This window comes from Scyliorhinus torazame, chromosome 12, assembly GCF_047496885.1.
Source record: "Scyliorhinus torazame isolate Kashiwa2021f chromosome 12, sScyTor2.1, whole genome shotgun sequence".
Taxonomy (NCBI): Eukaryota; Metazoa; Chordata; class Chondrichthyes; order Carcharhiniformes; family Scyliorhinidae; genus Scyliorhinus; species Scyliorhinus torazame.
The window spans coordinates 67,953,924-67,972,103 of NC_092718.1; the positions used below are offsets into that span (position 1 = coordinate 67,953,924).

At 52.9% G+C, this 18,180-nt stretch overlaps 1 protein-coding gene across 1 annotated transcript in view; it reads left to right on the forward strand.

Moving 5' to 3' along the window:
• LOC140387052 (IgGFc-binding protein-like) overlaps positions 1-18,180 on the forward strand; it is a 125,669-nt gene that overhangs the window by 55,176 nt on the left and 52,313 nt on the right. Inside the window, exons 7-9 of the mRNA XM_072470063.1 lie at positions 2,407-2,566; positions 3,139-3,548; positions 17,042-17,612. Coding sequence (XP_072326164.1) covers positions 2,407-2,566; positions 3,139-3,548; positions 17,042-17,612 — 1,141 coding nt within the window. The remainder of the gene's footprint in view (positions 1-2,406; positions 2,567-3,138; positions 3,549-17,041; positions 17,613-18,180) is intronic.

The following is an 18,180-nucleotide window of genomic DNA, read 5'->3' on the forward strand; positions in this document are numbered from 1 at the left end:
GGAGAGGGTCCAGAGGAGGTTCACAACAATGATCCCAGTAATGAAGGGCTTGTCATATGAGGAATGGTTGAGGACTCTGTGTGTACTTGATGGAGTTCATAAGTATGAATTGGAATCTCATTGAAATTTACAGAATACTGATAGGCCTAGATAGAGTGAATGTGGAGAAGATATTTCCACCAGAAGGAGGGATTAGAACCTGAGGGCACAACCTCAGACTGAAGGGACGATCCTTTAAAACAGAGATGAGGACGAATTTCTTTAGTCAGAGGGTGGTGAACCTGTGGAACTCATTCCCTAGAAGAATGTGGAGGCAAAGTTACTGAGTGTCTTTAAGACAGGAATAGATAGATTATTGATTAATAAGGAGATCAGGGGTTATGGAGAGAAGGCAAGAGAATGGGGATGAGAAACGTGTTAGCCTTGATTGAATGGCGGAGCTCAATGGCTTAATTCTGCTCCTGTATCTTATGGTCTTATAAAAGCACTAGGTCCAGCAGCATCTGTGGAGAGAGAAACACAGTATTAATGTTTTGAGTCCAGATTATCAGTTCTATAGAAGCATCATATGGACTTGAAACATTAACTCTGTGTTTTGCTCTTCACAGATGCTGCTGGACCTGCTGAGGTTATCCAGTACTTTCTGTTTTTATTTCAGATTTTCAGCATCCACGGTATTTTGCTTTAATTTGAGTACATTCCAGGCGTCAGTCCAGTAAACTTTCCCTGAACTGTTTTGAACGCATTTACCTTGGGCAGCACGGTAGCCTTGTGGATAGCACAATTGCTTCACAGCTCCAAGGTCCCAGGTTTGATTCTGGCTTGGGTCACTGTCTGTGCGGAGTCTGCACATCCTCCCCGTGTGTGCGTGGATTTCCTCCGGGTGCTCCGGTTTCTTCCCACAGTCCAAAGATGTGCGGGTTAGGTGGATTGGCCATGATAAATTGCCCTTAGTGTCCAAAATTGCCCTTAGTGTTGGGTGGGGTTACTGGGTTATGGGGATAGGGTGGCGGTGTTGACCTTGGGTAGGGTGCTCTTTCCAAGAACCGGTGCAGACTCGATGGGCTGAATGGCCTCCTTCTGCACTGTAAATTCTATGATAATCTATGCTATGAAACCTCTTTATTTGAATAAATAGACCAATACTACACACAATACTCCAGATGGGGTCTCACCAATGCCTTGCACAACTGAAGCATTACTTCCCCACTTTTGTAATATACATTTTGGTGTGAAAAACAGAAAGGAAGAGTACTATCTCAATGATGATATATTGAGAAGTGTGGCTGTACAGGGGGATCCGGGTGTACACCAGTCAATAAAAATGGAGTGGCAGCTGCAGCAAGCAATTAGAAAGACAAATGGTATGTTGGCCTTCATTGTAAGAGGATTTGAGTTCAGAAGTAGAGATGTCTTACTGCAGTTTTACAGGGCCTTGGTGAAACCACACCTGGAGTATTGTGTGCAGTTTTGGTCTCCCTATCTAAGAAAGGATTTACTTGCCATAGAGGGAGCGCATTGGAGGTTCACAAGGCTGATACCGGAATAGGCAGGACTGTCCTCTGAGGAGAGATTGGTTCAACTGGACCTGTATTCACTGGAGTTTAGAAGAATGTGAGCAGATCTGATTGAAAAACATAAAATTCTAACAGGGCTGGACAGACGAGGTACAAGGAGGATGTTTTCCCTGGTTGGGGAATCTAGAACCAGCAGAGTCAGTCTCAGGATATGGGATAGACCATTTAGGTGAGGAACAATGTCATCGCTCAAAGGGTAGTGAACCTATGGAATTCTCGAATATTCCAGAGGCTATAGAGGTCATGTCACTAAATGTATTCAAGAAAGAACAGATTTTTTATTTTTTATTTTAAAATTTAAAAAAAAGTTTTATAAATTTAGAGTACCCAATTCTTTTTTTTTCAATTAAGGGACAATTTAACGTGGCCAATTAACCTACCCTGCACATCTTTGGGTTGTGGGGGTGAAACCCACGCAAACACGGGGAGAATGTGCAAACTCCACACGGACAGTGACCCAGAGCCGGGATCGAACCTGGGACCTCGGCGCCGTGAGGCAGCAATGCTAACCACTGCGCCACTGTGCTGCCCGAAGAACAGATTTTTAAACTGTTTTAATGGCATCAGGGGGTATGGACAGAAAGGGGAAATATCGAGGATCAACCATGATCATATTGAATGGTAGAGCAGCTCAAAGGGCTGAATGGCCTCCTCCTGCTTTGAGTTTCTCTGTTTTGATGTGGTTTCCATGTAATCAATTGCCTTCACAGTAGACAACAACATGATAGATATTTCTGGCAATGCGGGTAAGTACAGTTGCAACCGAGCACCTGACTTTCATATATAACTAACAATTTTATGAAATGCTGTTATTGTCTTGCCATTTCAGGCTGGCTTTAACAGCGGAGGCTCCATGCATTATTTCAGCATTCCAGGATCGCAAACACCAGAAATAGTTGACATCGAGTCCACAAGCAACGTGCAAGAACCGGGCCGCTGGGTCTTTAGAACAGACACGTTCAGTGTGGTAGGAGGCTGCATCTACAATGGTAATTATTGTAAGGTACTGATTGAAGTACAACATTAGACAGAATTGTCAGCTGTGTGCTCCAGTGGCACAATCGGTTAGCGCGTGGTACTTATACAGAATTGTCAGCTAATTGGCCAGAATATCCAACAGTAACCGAATGTCCGAGTTCAGCTCATTTCAAAGTGCTGGCAACAACGTCCTTTGCGCAAGGAAATTTCTCTGTGTGGTCTGGCCTACATGTGTCTCCAAACCCACACAGCAGGGTGCTTGACCCTTCAGTGGTCTGAATTAGCCCAGCAAGCCACTCAGTTGACTAGCAATGGCAAGTAAATTCTGTCCTTGGTCAATATCACCCACATCCCACTAACCAATACAAACAAGGCAGTTATTGTGGGGGAGTGATTAAATATCAATGCATTCATAGGGTCAGACAGCACAGAAACAGACCGTTCGGCCCACCATGTCAATGCTGACCAACAAATACTAATCTATACTAATCCCATTTAGCAACACTTGGCCCATAGCCTTCAGGAATAAGCCAGGAAGATCGTTTACGGTTTATCCTTAACGCCCTGAATGTTACTCTTACAGGGAGATTTATTCGGCAAGATGACACGTTTTGGACAAGCAACACCTGTGAAACCAAATGTAAATGTGTCAGTAATAACTCTCTGGAATGCCAACCTGAACCGTGTGCCCCTCATGAAACCTGCCTCTCCTCATCTGCCTTTTACGCCTGCAGGCCCGTCTCCATAAAGACCTGCACTATTTTTGGCGATCCACATTACCACACCTTTGATGGAAAACTGTTCCATTTTCAAGGCACATGCACCTACATCCTGTCTCAGTTGTGCAGTGCTGAAGACAGATTACATTTTTATAGGATAGAGGCAAAGAATGAAAACCGTGGAAGCAGAGCGGTGTCCTGGGTCAGACTTGTTCGTCTCTTAGTCTATGGGTCTGAAATTACTATGGCCAAAGGAGCCACTGATCATGTCCTGGTAAGTGAATGGAAACAGAGCATCTCTCTCTGATTCTTTAATACAGGTTAGTTTTCTGCCCCTTTCTAATATATAACAGACACAACACGCACAGGGTAAGAGCCAGAATCAACCTGCCTGTTTTGAATTTAGAGAAAGATGGACAGTTAAATGTTCTATGGTACATTCACTATGGTAACACTTCCAATAATCAGGGTCCACTTGCAAACCAACTGGCACACTCATCCCATAGGAACATAAGAACTAGGAGCAGGAGTAGGCCATAAGACCATAAGACATAGGAGCGGAAGTAAGGCCATTCGGCCCATCGAGTCCACTCCACCATTCAATCATGGCTGATTTCAACTCCATTTACCCGCTCTCTTTCCATAGCCCTTAATTCCTCGAGAAATCAAGAATTTATCAACTTCTGTCTTAAAGACACTCAACGTCCCTGCCTCCACCGCCCTCTGTGGCAATGAATTCCACAGACCCACCCTCTCTGGCTGAAGAAATTTCTCCTCATCTCTGTTCTAAAGTGACTCCCTTTTATTCTAAGGCTGTGCCCCCGGGTCCGAGTCTCCCATGCTAATGGAAACAACTTCCCTACATCCACCCTATCTAAGCCATTCATTATCTTGTAAGTTTCTGTTAGATCTCCCCTCAACCTCCTAAACTCCAATGAATATAATCCCAGGATCCTCAGACGTTCATCGTATGTTAGGCCTACCATTCCTGGGATCATCCGTGTGAATCTCTGCTGGACCCGCTCCAGTGCCAGGCCATCTGGTCCTTCGAGCCTGCTCCACCATTCAATGAGATCACGGCTGATCTTTTGTGGACTCAGCTCCACTTTCCCGCCCGAACACCATAACCCTTTATTCCTCAAAAAACTATCTATCTTTATCTTGAAAACATTTAATGAAGAAGCCTCAATTGCTTCACTGGGCAGGGAATTCCATAGATTCACAACCCTTTGGGTGAAGAAGTTCTTCCTAAGCTCAGTCCTAAATCAACTTCCTCTTATTTTGAGGCTCTGCCCCCTAGTTCTGCTTCATGAGTAGCCCTCCTCTGAGTGTTGAGTGCTTCTGTGCAGATGAGCTGAGATCTGTCAATCTCGCTGTGATCCTGCACATCCTGTAAGGGAATTGTGATTTCTTCATCACTTGTCTCACATACAGCGGGTAGACATTCAGTGTCTTCTTGTTGGTTAAATGAGCTGGGTAGACTTTCATAGTCTTCTTCGGGTGGCTAACATTAGCTGGGTAGACTGTCATAGTCTTTTTGTTGTTCACATGAGCTTGGTAGACTTTCATAGTCTTGCTCATGCATGGCGTTCACTATGGAATGTTTGCTTGCTTCCATTTTTGAGTCTGTCACTGAGCTGTCTGTGGAGGCTCACATCGCTCTCTTTGTGGAGGCTTGTGTCGCTCTCTGTGTGGAGTCTTTTCATCGCTCTCTCTGTGGAGTCTTTTCATCGCTCTCTCTGCGGAATCTTTCATCGCTCTCTGTGTGGAGTCCTTCATCACTCTGTCTGTGGAGTCTTTCATCGCTCGCTCTGTTTCGTCCTTCATCGCTCTCTGTGGAGTCTTTCATCGCTCTCTCTGCGGAGTCCTTTATCGCTCTCTCTGTGGAGTCTGTCATCGCTCTCTCTGTGGAGTCTGTCATCGCTCTCTCTGTGGAGTCGTGCAGTGTTCTCGCTGTATAGTCGATCTGTGCTCTCTGTGTGGTGTCGTCTTCTTCTTGGATATTGGTGTGATCCAATGTATCGACGATCTGCCATGGCATCATGGTATTGGAATCATCTACCATGAGTAGAGTCGTGTTGAGCTTTGCAACCGTGTTGCTGAAGCTGTGATTTGCATATCCGAATAACTCAGCCATGTCTAAGTAGTATTGTGTGCATTGTTCGGTAGACAAATCATCTATTTTTGTTTCGGAGTGGTTATCATTCTCTTCATGTTCAATGAACAAATCATCTTCTTGGGTTTCGGATTTGTCATTGTGCTCTTCACTTTGGGTGGTGCAGACTGCTTGTTCCAGGGTGTTGTGAAAGTTATTTTCAATTGCTGGTGTAAGTTCGGGCATTGTTCTCTCTTTTGAGGTAAGAAAATTGGGTTTTGCAGCTTTACATTTCTTTTTGTTCATTTCGTGCATTTCCCTTTTAAGTGGGCGTGGTCCGGGTCCTCTGACATCATGACCTCGTGATGTCATGTGTAGGAATCGATTGCGCCTGCGTAATTCGAGTTTCCTTTACAGTGCACTCTTTTCACAACTGCGCATGCGCGGCTTCTCGAGTGTACTTTGCCGTTTTCCTTCTTTTTGAGAAGGGCACATGTGCGTACTGGCCGGAACGCTCTCGCTCAAAATAGCTGCCAATCAAAAAGTGTTGTTGCATCAAGTGAGATCCTGGGCAGGATTCTCCAATAATGAGGCAGAGTGTCCGCGCCGACGTGCACGCTGTCGCTGTTCACGACGGTGCGAAATGGCTGCGGGCACGATCAATTCAGCCCCCGAAAAGGGGCCAGCAGCGGGGCCGTGAGAACCACGATGTGTGTGGCGCCAGAGCAGCAGTGTCATCGCGCGACGCCCGGCTGACGCCGTGCCGCATCACTTAAAGAGCGCGATCTGCGCACAGAACCCGAACGATCAAGATGGCTGAGCCCCGCCGTGCCGCTCCCAGGTCCCGGTACAGTGACCTCGAGACGCTGCTGGACGCTGTAGAAGAACACAGGGCCATCTTGTGACCAGGACGTGGGCAACGGCAACCATCCAGCACTGTGAGGCATTGCTGGTGTGAGGTGGACCCCGCGGTTAGCGCTGTGGGGCACACACCCCGGTCTGGAGACCAGTGCCGAAAGAAGCTCCATGACCTCACGAGGGCTGCCAGGGTAAGTACCCCGAGGGTTTCCCCGGGCCACACCCCACCCCTCCCCCATCACGTCTCGCGGGACCCACCCACGAAGGGGGGGGGGGTTGGGGACACCATGTTGTACCCGACCCACATGGGCAACACCCCCCCCCCTTGAGAGCTGCCATGGCGTGGTGCTCAGTCATAATGTTGACAACATCTGCGCGTCTTGATGCTGACCGCCTAACTCTGATGCTTGGCCCCCACCCACCGCAGGACAAGACAGCTCACAACCAACGTGAGCGTTCAAGAATCGGAGGGGGATCACCTGTGCTGCACCCCCTCACCCGTCCATGAGCAGAGGGCTCTGGACCTCGCTGGGGGAGCCGCCACCCGGGAGATAGCGCCATGCCAGGTCGGAGGCGCAGGACCAAGTGAGGCTCCCCTGCCTGGCTACACCCCCTCAGCCCGTCACCTCCCTCCCCCCTCGCCAACACTGCATCCCCTACCACTGCCCACAAGCCCACCCCTTTCAACCCACTCCGTGACACATACCCCCCCTGACACTCAACCCCCTCACACTGCACCCCCTACCACTGCCCCCAAGCCATCCCCGTCCAACCCACCCTGTGATACATGCCCCTCCACCCCCTAGCCCCCCCCAACACTCCACCCCCTCACACTGCCCCCTCCACCCCCTCTCACCCGACTCCTCGTGTCTAACGATGCATGCCTCATTGTCATCCCCAGGGCCAGGAGCCAGGTCCAGGGACGTCGTGGACAAGCCCCCGCTGTCCAGCTGCAAGCTCATCCGCCCCCACGGATACATGGCAGAGGGGGGGGAAGGAAGACTGACAGGAGAGCCCTCCTCTGAGGCCGGGGCACTGGAGAGGGACGCACAGAGGACGGACAGACATGACAGGGATGAACACAGGACGGACAGTCAGAACACTTGATGCCCGTGAGTCGGACGAGGAGAGGGCTGCGAGCCAGGACAGTGACGGAGAGAGGACGGGGACTCTGGACAGTGATGCACAGAGTACGGCCAGACAGTCGACGCACACACCGGACACGGCACCTAACGCGGGCCGCGGGCTAGTTGCGTCGGTCCAAGGATCGACACAGGAGACCCCAGACCTGGGGTCAGATGAGGAGCTTGAGTTTGCGGCACTGCTGTCATCCATAACATCCACCATCGCAGATACACTCACCTCGGTTGGGCACATAAGTGATGAGGCTTCGGGGTCACTGACTAGTCCGCACCACACAGCTGAACCGGTACAGCAGGTGGAAGAAGGAGCAGCCAAGGGGCTGGATGGTCGGAGGGCAGCCCAGGCCCAGCACCCAGCTGCCGCCCAGGCAGTTCCCAGGTTCCTGGACTTACTAGACCCACCCACAGACCTGATGCATTTGGAAACTCAGGGAGTGGACAACAGGATGACGGTCGTCTTCCAGCATCTGCAGATGCAGTTGGAGGAGTCCATCCGCATCCACGAGCAGGGAGTGGTGCCGGTCATGGCTGCCACCCAGGCCGACACCGCACGGGTGGCATCTGCGGTGGAGGCAATGGGGGCAACGGTTTCGGCCATAGGTCAGGTTCTGCAAGGTGTGGGACTTGATGTGCACGCGTTATCTGTGGCCCAGGACAGGGTTGCCCTCTCACAGGCAGCCATGCACCAGAGCCAACAGGACATTGCCACCGCGCTCCGAGGTCTGGCCCAGTCTCAGCCGGCCATGCAGACCATCGCTGAGAGCATCGGCGGTCTTGCCCACGTGCTGGATGGCGTAGCAGATTCCCAGCGGGAGGTTGCGCAGTCCCTGACAGGGATTGCACACTCCCTGAGCTCCATCGCTGGGAACGTTCAGACCCTGGTCGATTCCACAGTGGGCCTCCAGGACTGGCAGCGCCAGTGTCGGTGGTGCCACGGCGCATGTTTCTGCGGGCACCACCGTCCCATAGTGAGGCCCGGGGGCCATCGGGCTCCCCGAGAGGGGGGGAGGTTCCGGTGCCCCTCTCATGTTACTCCAGCAAGGGAGGTCCCAGTACACTCAGACTCGCCCCGTTCCATCCCTGGTGCATCTGGTGGGCAGCGGGCAGAACAGGGTGGCACCACGCCATCCAGCACACCCGCCGAGCAGCCAGGCCCATCCAAGCCGGGCCGCCCCAGGAAACGCGCGCCGACGAGGACCAACATCGCAGGGCAGGAGTCTCAGCAGTCCACCTCCACTCCTGCTGTACCGTCTGGGGAAACACCAAGACGTAGTGGTAGGGCTTGTAAGGCCAAGAAGTTAGACACGTAGTAAGTTGGCATGGGTGCAGAACACAGCTTTGTTGTAGGGGCTTGTATGTGAATGTCACGATTAAAGTCACTGTTACACCAAACCTAGATGCCTCTGTGCTCTGTCTGGTGCCTGAGGGGTCGTGAGGGGGACCGAGTGACACTGGGGGTCGCAGTTCTGTACAACGATGAGGCCGGGTGTGTGTTTCTCCCCCCCCCCCCCCACACCCCGATGCCCAACACCCCGTCACCCTCAGCACACCAACGCCAGCTGCCCCACATGGCCATGTATGCGTCACGGACAATCCACCACAAGGACAACCGAGGTGGAGGGTTCAGATATGGCCATGAGTCAGACATCATCTAGCGATCCGGAGGTCGCAGCTCATCGCTGAGCGGGTTGCCATCATTCTACATGGCACTGATCACACCCGCTGACACAAGCAACTGTGTTAAAACATTCACGATGTGCCACAGGTGTAAGGTGGTGTGAAAGTGGTGGTGTCGGCAGTGGGGTTGTGCGATGGTGCGGGAAGTGGGGGGTGCTGGGTGGTGCGGTTGTGCGCGATCCGTGGTGCAAGTGGCTTGCTCAGCGATGCCCTCCCCCTAGTTAGTGAAACGTGCGGCGATCAACGCCTCGCGTGCTCGCTCTCCTAGCCGGTGTTGTCATGCAGCTTCCCGGCCATATCCCGCCCCCAGGTCGTGACTGCGCCCCCTCCCCATCCTCCCCCTCATGTGCAGAGGCGTCGCCCTCATCGGGCTCACCCTGTGCATCCTCCTCCAGGACATCGCCCCTCTGCTGGGCAATGTTGTGCAACACACAGCAGACCACAACTATGCAGCTGACCCTCTCTGAATGGTACTGCAGGGCCCATCTAGTGCGGTCCGGGCACCGAAACCTCATCTTCAGGAGGCCAAAGCACCTCTCCACAACACCCCTGGTCGCTGCATGGGCCTCATTATAGCGGGTCTCCATGTTGGTCTGTGGCCTCCGTATAGGCGTCATCAGCCACGACTGCAACGGGTAACCCCTGTCGTCCAGCAACCAGCCCCTCAGCGGGGAGGGGTGTCCCTCGAAAATAGCGGGGATGAAAGAATGAGCCAGTATGAAAGCATCATGCACGCTGCCAGAGTACTGGGCGCACACGTGCATTACCTTCATGCGATGGTCGCAGACCACCTATATGTTCATCGAGTAGTTCCCCTTCCTGTTCAGGAAAACGTCCCTGTTATCCGAGGGTGGACGCATACCGACGTGCACCCCATTAATCACCCACATCAGCATCCTGGCCACGGAGCCGAATCCAGCTGCCCGGTCAGCCTGGTGTGCGCGGTCCTCCGGAAAATTTATGTATCTGTTGGTGATGTCATACAGAGCGTCGTTGACGGCCCGGTGCACCGATGTCTGCGAGATTCCAGACAGGTACCCGCTCGGCGCCTGGAAGGACCCCGTGGTGTAGAAATTGAGGGCAACCGTGACCTTGACGGTCACAGGGGTAGCATGTCCTTCCCCCGTTCCACGTGGTGCCAGGTGCGTCATGAGGTGGCAGATATGTGCCACGGTCTCCCGACTCAATGTCTCCTGAATGTCTCAAGATTCTTCTCCTGCATGCCGTATCCAGAAGGTCCTGGAACGACATGCGGTCTCGGTTCACTCGAGGCCACATGGGGCGTCTCCGGCGCCTTGGCACCACCACCTGCTCCTGTTCCTCCCTCTGCGCCCCATCAAGATCCGAATCCTCGTCCTCCGCATGCCCGACGATGTGGTGGTCATTGTCACCCTCCGCCTCCTCAGGCACCTGTCGGGCGGGAGGGCCTGCAGCATGAGCAGCTCACACTGGGCCCTCTGCAGCCAGTCCCTCAGCTGCAGCCGCCGCTCCAGCAGCTGCTCTGAGCCGCATTCGTCGGTGGTGCCGAATGGCTACCTGCAGGGCAGCCGCTCCCGCCACGGCGGCAAACATAGCTGGATGGTGCGCAAACATGACAAACTATATGAAGGGGGGGGGGGTTGGGAAGGAGAGACAACAACATGTTTAACAATGGTGCTTTGACACCTCGACAGCCAGGGCCCATGGGATACGTGGGTGCCCCAGCTGCCTTGTTCCGCTGCAGACGCACATGCAACCTTCGCCCTGCCGACAGTATCCGTCCACCGCCCACTTAACCCCGTTCCTCCTCATTGCGGTGCCGCTTGTCTCAGCCCATCACCATGACCTGCACTTGGAAGCGTGTCTTCGCCACCGTCCAGTCATGGCAGGCCGGCTGGCATGTCGCTCCCGCGGGTAACCTTGCCCGCCCCCCCACAGCATGGCAGCATCATTTCTCCCACCCGTTCCTCATTCCTCCAACCCCCTCCTCCTTCCTCCACCCCCTCCTCCTTCCTCCATCTCCCTCCTCCTTTCCCCACCCCCTCAGCCTCCTTTCCCCACCCCCTCAGCCTCCTTTCCCCACCCCCTCAGCCTCCTTTCCCCACCCCCTCAGCCTCCTTTCCCCACCCCCTCCGCCTCCTTTCCCCACCCCCTCCGCCTCCTTTCCCCACCCCCTCAGCCTCCTTTCCCCACCCCCTCAGCCTCCTTTCCCCACCCCCTCAGCCTCCTTTCCCCACCCCCTCCTCCACCCTCCACCCCCTCCTCCACCCTCCACCCCCTCCTCCACCCCCTCCTCCACCCCCTCCTCCACCCCCTCCTCCATCCTCCACCCCCTCCTCCATCCTCCACCCTCCACCCCCTCCTCCATCCTCCACCCTCCACCCCCTCCTCCATCCTCCACCCCCTCCTCCATCCTCCACCCCCTCCTCCATCCTCCACCCCCTCCTCCATCCTCCACCCCCTCCTCCTTCCTCTACCCCTCCTCCATCCTCCACCCCCTCCTCCATCCTCCACCTCCCTCCTCCTTTCCCCACCCCCTCCTCCATCCTCCACCCCCTCCTCCATCCTCCACCCCCTCCTCCACCCCCTCCTCCACCCTCCACCCCCTCCTCCATCCCCTCCTCCATCCTCCACCCCCTCCTCCATCCTCCACCCCCTCCTCCATCCTCCACCCCCTCCTCCATCCTCCACCCCCTCCTCCATCCTCCACCCCCTCCTCCATCCTCCACCCCCTCCTCCATCCCCTCCTCCATCCTCCACCCCCTCCTCCATCCTCCACCTCCCTCCTCCTTTCCCCACCCCCTCCTCCTTTCCCCACCCCCTCCTCCTTTCCCCACCCCCTCCTCCTTTCCCCACCCCCTCCTCTATCCTTCACCCCCTGCTCCTTTCTCCACCTCCCTCCTCATTCCTCCACTCCCCTCCTCATTCCTCCACCCCCCTCCTCATTCCTCCACCCCCCTCGTCCTTCTGCCCTCCCTCCTGCTTCCTCCACCCCCCTCCTCCTTCCTCCACCCCCTCCTCCTTCCTCCACCCCCTCCTCCTTCCTCCATCTCCCTCCTCCTTTCCCCACCCCCTCAGCCTCCTTTCCCCACCCCCTCAGCCTCCTTTCCCCACCCCCTCAGCCTCCTTTCCCCACCCCCTCAGCCTCCTTTCCCCACCCCCTCAGCCTCCTTTCCCCACCCCCTCCGCCTCCTTTCCCCACCCCCTCCGCCTCCTTTCCCCACCCCCTCAGCCTCCTTTCCCCACCCCCTCAGCCTCCTTTCCCCACCCCCTCAGCCTCCTTTCCCCACCCCCTCCTCCACCCTCCACCCCCTCCTCCACCCTCCACCCCCTCCTCCATCCTCCACCCCCTCCTCCATCCTCCACCCCCTCCTCCATCCTCCACCCTCCACCCCCTCCTCCATCCTCCACCCTCCACCCCCTCCTCCATCCTCCACCCCCTCCTCCATCCTCCACCCCCTCCTCCATCCTCCACCCCCTCCTCCATCCTCCACCCCTCCTCCATCCTCCACCCCTCCTCCTTCCTCCACCCCTCCTCCATCCTCCACCCCCTCCTCCATCCTCCACCTCCCTCCTCCTTTCCCCACCCCCTCCTCCATCCTCCACCCCCTCCTCCATCCTCCACCCCCTCCTCCACCCCCTCCTCCATCCTCCACCCCCTCCTCCACCCCCTCCTCCACCCTCCACCCCCTCCTCCATCCCCTCCTCCATCCTCCATCCCCTCCTCCATCCTCCACCCCCTCCTCCATCCTCCACCCCCTCCTCCATCCTCCACCCCCTCCTCCATCCTCCACCCCCTCCTCCATCCTCCACCCCCTCCTCCATCCCCTCCTCCATCCTCCACCCCCTCCTCCATCCTCCACCTCCCTCCTCCTTTCCCCACCCCCTCCTCCTTTCCCCACCCCCTCCTCCTTTCCCCACCCCCTCCTCCTTTCCCCACCCCCTCCTCTATCCTTCACCCCCTGCTCCTTTCTCCACCTCCCTCCTCATTCCTCCACCCCCCTCCTCATTCCTCCACCCCCCTCCTCATTCCTCCACCCCCCTCCTCCTTCTCCCCTCCCTCCTGCTTCCTCCACCCCCCTCCTCCTTCCTCCACCCCCTGCTCCTACCTCCACCCACTCCTCCTATCCCCAGCTCCTGCTCCGTTTCCCACTCCTTCCTCCAGCCCCTGCTCCCCCCCCCCCCGAGCATGGCGGCATCCTTCTCCTACCACCCAACCCCCCCGGGCATTGCGGCATCCTTCTCCAAGAACCCTCCCACCACCCCCCAGCACTGGCCGTGGGTGCCACCTCCTGCTGCCAACGGTGAGGCTGGCCATTCATCTCCTTCCTCCACATCGTCAGCCAGCACGACTGGCTGATGAATTTATTTACCAGGGGTGAACGGCGACGGCGTGACCTGGGCTCACGCCGTTGAGACTTCGGCCCATCCTGGCCACTGAATAGCGGGGGGCCTGGAGAATCGCTGTAATTAGTACCTTGTGCAATTCTCCGGCAGGCGCGGCGCCGACCTCGATGAAGCCGTTCTCACCGTGTGGGAGAATGGTGGAACGGCGTCGGACTGGCGCCACGGTAAAAAATAGCGCGAACGGCTATTCTCCCATACGGCGCGGCATGTGGGAATCCCGCCACCTCCTCTGCCTCGTGGTAAGTATTCGCGCCATTTTTACCGAGTTTATTGTCTAGATACTGATTCTGTGTTTGTAAAGACTCACAGTATTGATTTTGTTTTTGTTCATAAGCAAGGCATTTCTAGAGTTAGATACCTATCTTTTGAAAGTTCTTCCTTCAAATTTTTGTCCGATAGTCCATACATTAATTGATCCATTATCATAATGTCTCTGAAATCAGCACAATCTCAGCCTTGTGGTATTAACTTGAGATTTGTAATAAAATCAGTGATGGTCCCACCGTTTCTCTGGCATTTATGACAATTGTTAAATCTTTCCAGCATCTCATCAGACTGACTCTTACAGTGTTCATCAAATTTTTTGAGTATTACTTCTAATTTGGTGTTGGCTTCACCTTCTAAGTAATTAAAGCAATTATAGATTTCTCTAGCTTCATGCCCTCCTATTGAGAGTAGTAGTGCTATTTTTGTTGCGTCAGAGACCGTGCTTAAATCATTAGCTGCGATAAATATTTGGAATATCTGTTCAAATCTTTTTCAGTCATAACTTAAATTACCGGTTGATTTCAGCTGCCCTAGAGGTCCAATGAGTCCCATAGTTAGTCGTCGAGGATCCATTTACTGCAAAGTCTTCCACAGTCGAATATCTGGTCTGAATTTTCTTCTCTTTTTGTCTAACCTAATCTAACCAGTTCTGCTAAAGCCAACACGCCTGGTACCATGTTTTGTTACCTGTGTGGTAAATAACATGTACTACTCAAACCTTGGTTAGTGATGAGGTCTTCTGAATCTCGATGAAGAAGATTCGAACTCGTCCAGTCGTAACAAAAGGTTTATTGAGTAACTACAACAATATTTACATGAGTTCTTTACTTTAACTTTGATACTAGCGATAAGATTAACAAGATCTAACTACGGTAACTATACGTAACTCCACTAGCCATCTGAACTAGTCTGCTATTGCCCTGGTCACAGTGCACCCAAGAGAGAGAGAGAGAGAGACCCAATGTGGTTGCTTTTTATACCCCTGTTGGTCCGGCCCTCTAGTGATCATGTGGTGCTACTGATTACACTTTAACCCCTTGTGTACATGCACATATAGAGATCACTACACATCCGCCAGTGGAAACAACCTCCCAACATCTATCCCCTTCATAACTTTGTGTTTCTATAAGATCCCCCTGCATCCTTCTAAATTCCCATGCAGTAGAAATTGTTGTTCGCCAGTTTGGAGTTGAGGCTCAGGCGTTGAGGCGCAGGGGTTGGGATTCAGGTGTTGGGGATCAGGGGTTGGGATTCAGGGGTTGGGGTTCAGGGGTTGGTGCTCAGGAGTTGGGGCTCAGGGGTTGGGGCTCAGGGGTTGGGGCTCAGGAGGTGGGGCTCAGGAGGTGGGGCTCAGGAGTTGGGGTCCAGGAGTTGGGGCTCAGGGGTTGGGGCTCAGGGGTTATGATTTAAGGTATAGCCGTTAAGGTTTTGGGGTAAAGGACTGAGGGTAAAGGGTTTGTGATGAGGGTTTGGAATTAGGGTTCGGGTTGGGGCGATACCTTTGTGAAAACTGTCCTAATAAGTACAAGAATAAAATATTTGCTGGCTTATGTCTTGTTTCAGCAATTGTTATGGGCCAAAGTTGAGACAACCCCAAAGTGTATCATGGAGTTCACCTGACCTACAACTTTTAATAGATTGTGGTTATGGGGAGCACACGGGCCCACTTTACAGGTGTGGCGCAACAGAGATCTACAGTACTTTTAAAGCAAAACCATGTTTATTTATGAAACCAGTTAACACTTTATGAACCCACAGTAAACATCTTAACAACTATCAACACCAATAAATTCCCCAAAGAATACAGTACTCTCGAAGTAACTCTTACTCTTTCCTTGCAACATTCATCAGACAAAAAAAACCTTTTTACAGAAATATATCAGGTTTAACTTCTCTCCATAAACAGGTATAATTTTTGAAATCACCAAAGGATCTGGAGATTGTCTTTAGATTGCAGAGAGAGAGATTAAATACCTTCTTGCTGTGACTGCAGCTATCCAGCTCTCAAAACAAAACTAAACACACCCTGTAGCAGACAGCCCAAAGCGAAAGTTAAAGCAGGCAGTTGTCCCAGCTCCTCCCACATTCTGACATCACTGCAGTAATAAACACCCATTTCTTAAAGGTACACCCACAACAAGTATTTGAAAAACAGCCATTTCTTAAAGGTACTCTCACAATTGTAAGAGTTGTACAGAAGATTAGGGCCGTGATATTAATTAATGGTGCGTATTTGAAGTAAAGATGAAAGACCTTGAGGAGAGAGTGTGGCAGTAACATTAGATCAGGGATTGATACAGTGATAAGGGGAGAGAACTGGGCAGTGGGATCAGATTGTGGATTGGGACTGGGTGATGGGGAGGGAGTCGGGCAGTGGGATCAGTTTGTAGATTGGAACTGGGCTATGTGGAGGTAGTGGGATTAGTTTGTGGATTGGGATTGTGCTGTGTGGAGGGAGCGGGGAAATGGGAATGGTTTGCACTGTTGCAGGAAAGAGAATACCCCCCCCCACCCCCAATGCTCATACATAAACCTCTTTGTGTAATTGTTCGTTCATTTGTTGTTGGGATTTCAGTGACACTCCTCAACTGCTGTGAGATCCATAAACTCTGTACAGTGTAGAAAGGGACCATTCAGCCCATCGAGTCTACGCTGGCCCTCCGAAAGAGCACCCTACCTCGGCCCACCCCTCTGCCCTTTCGCCGAACTCCATAATCCCACCTGCACACCTTTGACTGTGGGATGAAACTGGAGCACCCGGTGGAAACCCACGCAGAGATGGGGAGTATGTGCCAATTCCACACTGACAGTCACCCAAGGCCAGAATCAAACCCAGGTCCCTGGTGCTGTGAAGCAGTAGTGCTAACCACTGTGCCACCTTGTTGTTATGTGTTTGGAGTTGGAGTACAGCAGACAGGCATCAAAGACGAGCAATTCGCCTGAATCTATTTCCAATCCACAGATGAGCAGATTTATTGAATTCTATAACTCCATTCACTCCAGTCGGAGGTAGACACCTAATTCCAAGTGTTGATTGGCACCATTGGCAATAAATTACTCGAACCACAGAATGATCTGACACAGTGGGAGACCATTTGGCCCATCGTGCCTGCTGGCTCTTTGAAATATTTATCCAACGACCCTCAACTTTCTCACGCCCCCATAGTCCTGTATTTCCCTCCCCTTTCAGTCATAATCCAATTCCCTCCTTTTTGAAATTCCTGTTGATTCTGCTTCCACCGGCCATTCACCGTGCAATTTCTAAATAATTTTGTTTTTATTGTAGGTGACTTTGTTCTAATTGATGAAGATCATATTCTTGCATCTTGTCTTCACTTACAGCTGAATGGAACTCGATTCTCTCTCCCAATTGTTATCGGGGGTGGCCAGATCCACATCTACGCCAGCGGGTTTACAATTATCGCCAGGACAGATTTCGGACTGGATCTCAGTTTTGATGGGTCACATCAAGTCACCATCTCGCTCCCTGCCAATTACCAAAATGCCACTTGCGGACTGTGTGGGAATATGAATGGCGAATCATCGGACGAATTTCAGCTGCCGAATGGAACAATTGTCAGTTCAGATGTTGAGTTTGGGAAGAGTTGGAAGGTTTTTGACGATGACCTATTGTGTGCAGACGAGTGCGGCAATGAATGCCGCCTCTGTACACAAGAGCAGGTGACGCTGTATGGCGGTGAGGGCTACTGCGGCCTCATGGACAAGGCGGACGGCCCCTTCATTACCTGCCGCAGTGCCCTCCCGCCGCAAGATTTCATCCAGAGTTGTACATATGACCTCTGTGCCAATGAAGGATCTACATTGAGCCTATGCCAGGCATTGAGCACCTATTCAGCAAGATGTAGGGTCCAAGGAGTGCCCACAATAGCGTGGAGGAGGTCAGGATTATGTGGTATGTCACCATAACTGATGTGTGTCACAGTAATTGTTACAACATTTAATATTTGTAGGTTATAATATTGGGTGGGATTCTTCAGGCCCTCAGCCGTGTGCTCACTGGTGGCAGGAATCTCTCTTCTCACCGCTTGTCAATGGAATTTCCCATTGAACTCCTCCCCCCCCCCCCCCCAATGCTGCCGGGAAACTCATGGTGCGGGGGCGGGGGGTTTGCTCTGCTAGCGGGTAAAGAGAGTCTCAATGGACAGAGAATTCCAGCCATTCTCTGAGGCCAACAGCATAACGACCCTTCACTATCTACCTGTTTTCATCTTTCTTTCTCCTATTGTCCAACTCACTCGCTGGATTTCAAATCAATTTCAAATTTTCTGTGTTGGAGGGTGCGTGGGGTTGGGTGGACTGGGAATGTACTTCACAAACAGGGGTTGCGACAAAATACAGGAAGAGCCGGCAGAGTGGGCTTGGAATTGGCAAATGGGAGCCGGCGGAATGGGCTTGGAATTGGCAAATGGGAGCCGGCGGAATAGGCTTGGAATTGGCAAATGGGAGCCGGCGGAATGGGC